We start from the raw sequence: 575 nt of genomic DNA, 5'->3' as shown, positions 1-575 counted from the left end.
ATTTTTGACTGTGTAACTTTACAAACGGCAGCCCATAGCACAGCTTCATATTTGCAGCTGCCTTCATATAACCGCACGTTTAACCAACTGAACTAGGAGTGGGTTAACTGATGAGTAAACTCGTCCACAGGTTACCAGGGATAAGTTCAGCCTTCCTCTAAAGCACAAAGATCACAGGAGTGATGACGGGGATCCATCCGAGCCACGCACTGAATCCTGTTACCTTTCCTCCAGTCCACGAGCAACACGCCAAGCCTTCCAGTACGGGGGCATTTTCAACAGCAGGCAACATTACACAGACCTCCCTGACTCACTCTCTGACAGGTAGGTCAGGTCCCCAAACCTCAACACATACTCAGTTAAGATGAGTCCNTGCACTCGCTGTCTACGTCTGCTTTTCACTGTTTCGTTATCTTCTGCTCTCAAAGAAAACATGCTGTCTCTTTCTGTTGTTTTGACTTCTTACACTTGCTCACGCCTCATTCTGCACTCATCTAATCATAACCTGGCTGTTCTGATCTCTTTCTGCACTTCCTCTAACACTTTCTTCCACTTGTCTAAATATTGCAAACACT

At 46.0% G+C, this 575-nt stretch overlaps 1 protein-coding gene across 1 annotated transcript in view; it reads left to right on the top strand.

The window, feature by feature from the left end:
• Positions 1-324, top strand: part of lama4 (laminin, alpha 4) — a gene marked incomplete at its 3' end in the record, with an annotated part of 62,466 nt that extends 62,142 nt beyond the window's left edge. Inside the window, 1 exon segment of the mRNA XM_014030930.1 lies at positions 131-324. Coding sequence (XP_013886384.1) covers positions 131-324 — 194 coding nt within the window.
• Positions 325-575: the final 251 nt, after the last annotated feature.

Source organism: Austrofundulus limnaeus, unplaced genomic scaffold (assembly GCF_001266775.1).
Source record: "Austrofundulus limnaeus strain Quisiro unplaced genomic scaffold, Austrofundulus_limnaeus-1.0 Scaffold1145, whole genome shotgun sequence".
Taxonomy (NCBI): Eukaryota; Metazoa; Chordata; class Actinopteri; order Cyprinodontiformes; family Rivulidae; genus Austrofundulus; species Austrofundulus limnaeus.
Note: the sequence above shows the minus strand (reverse complement) of the source record. Positions and strands in the feature narration are given on the sequence as shown.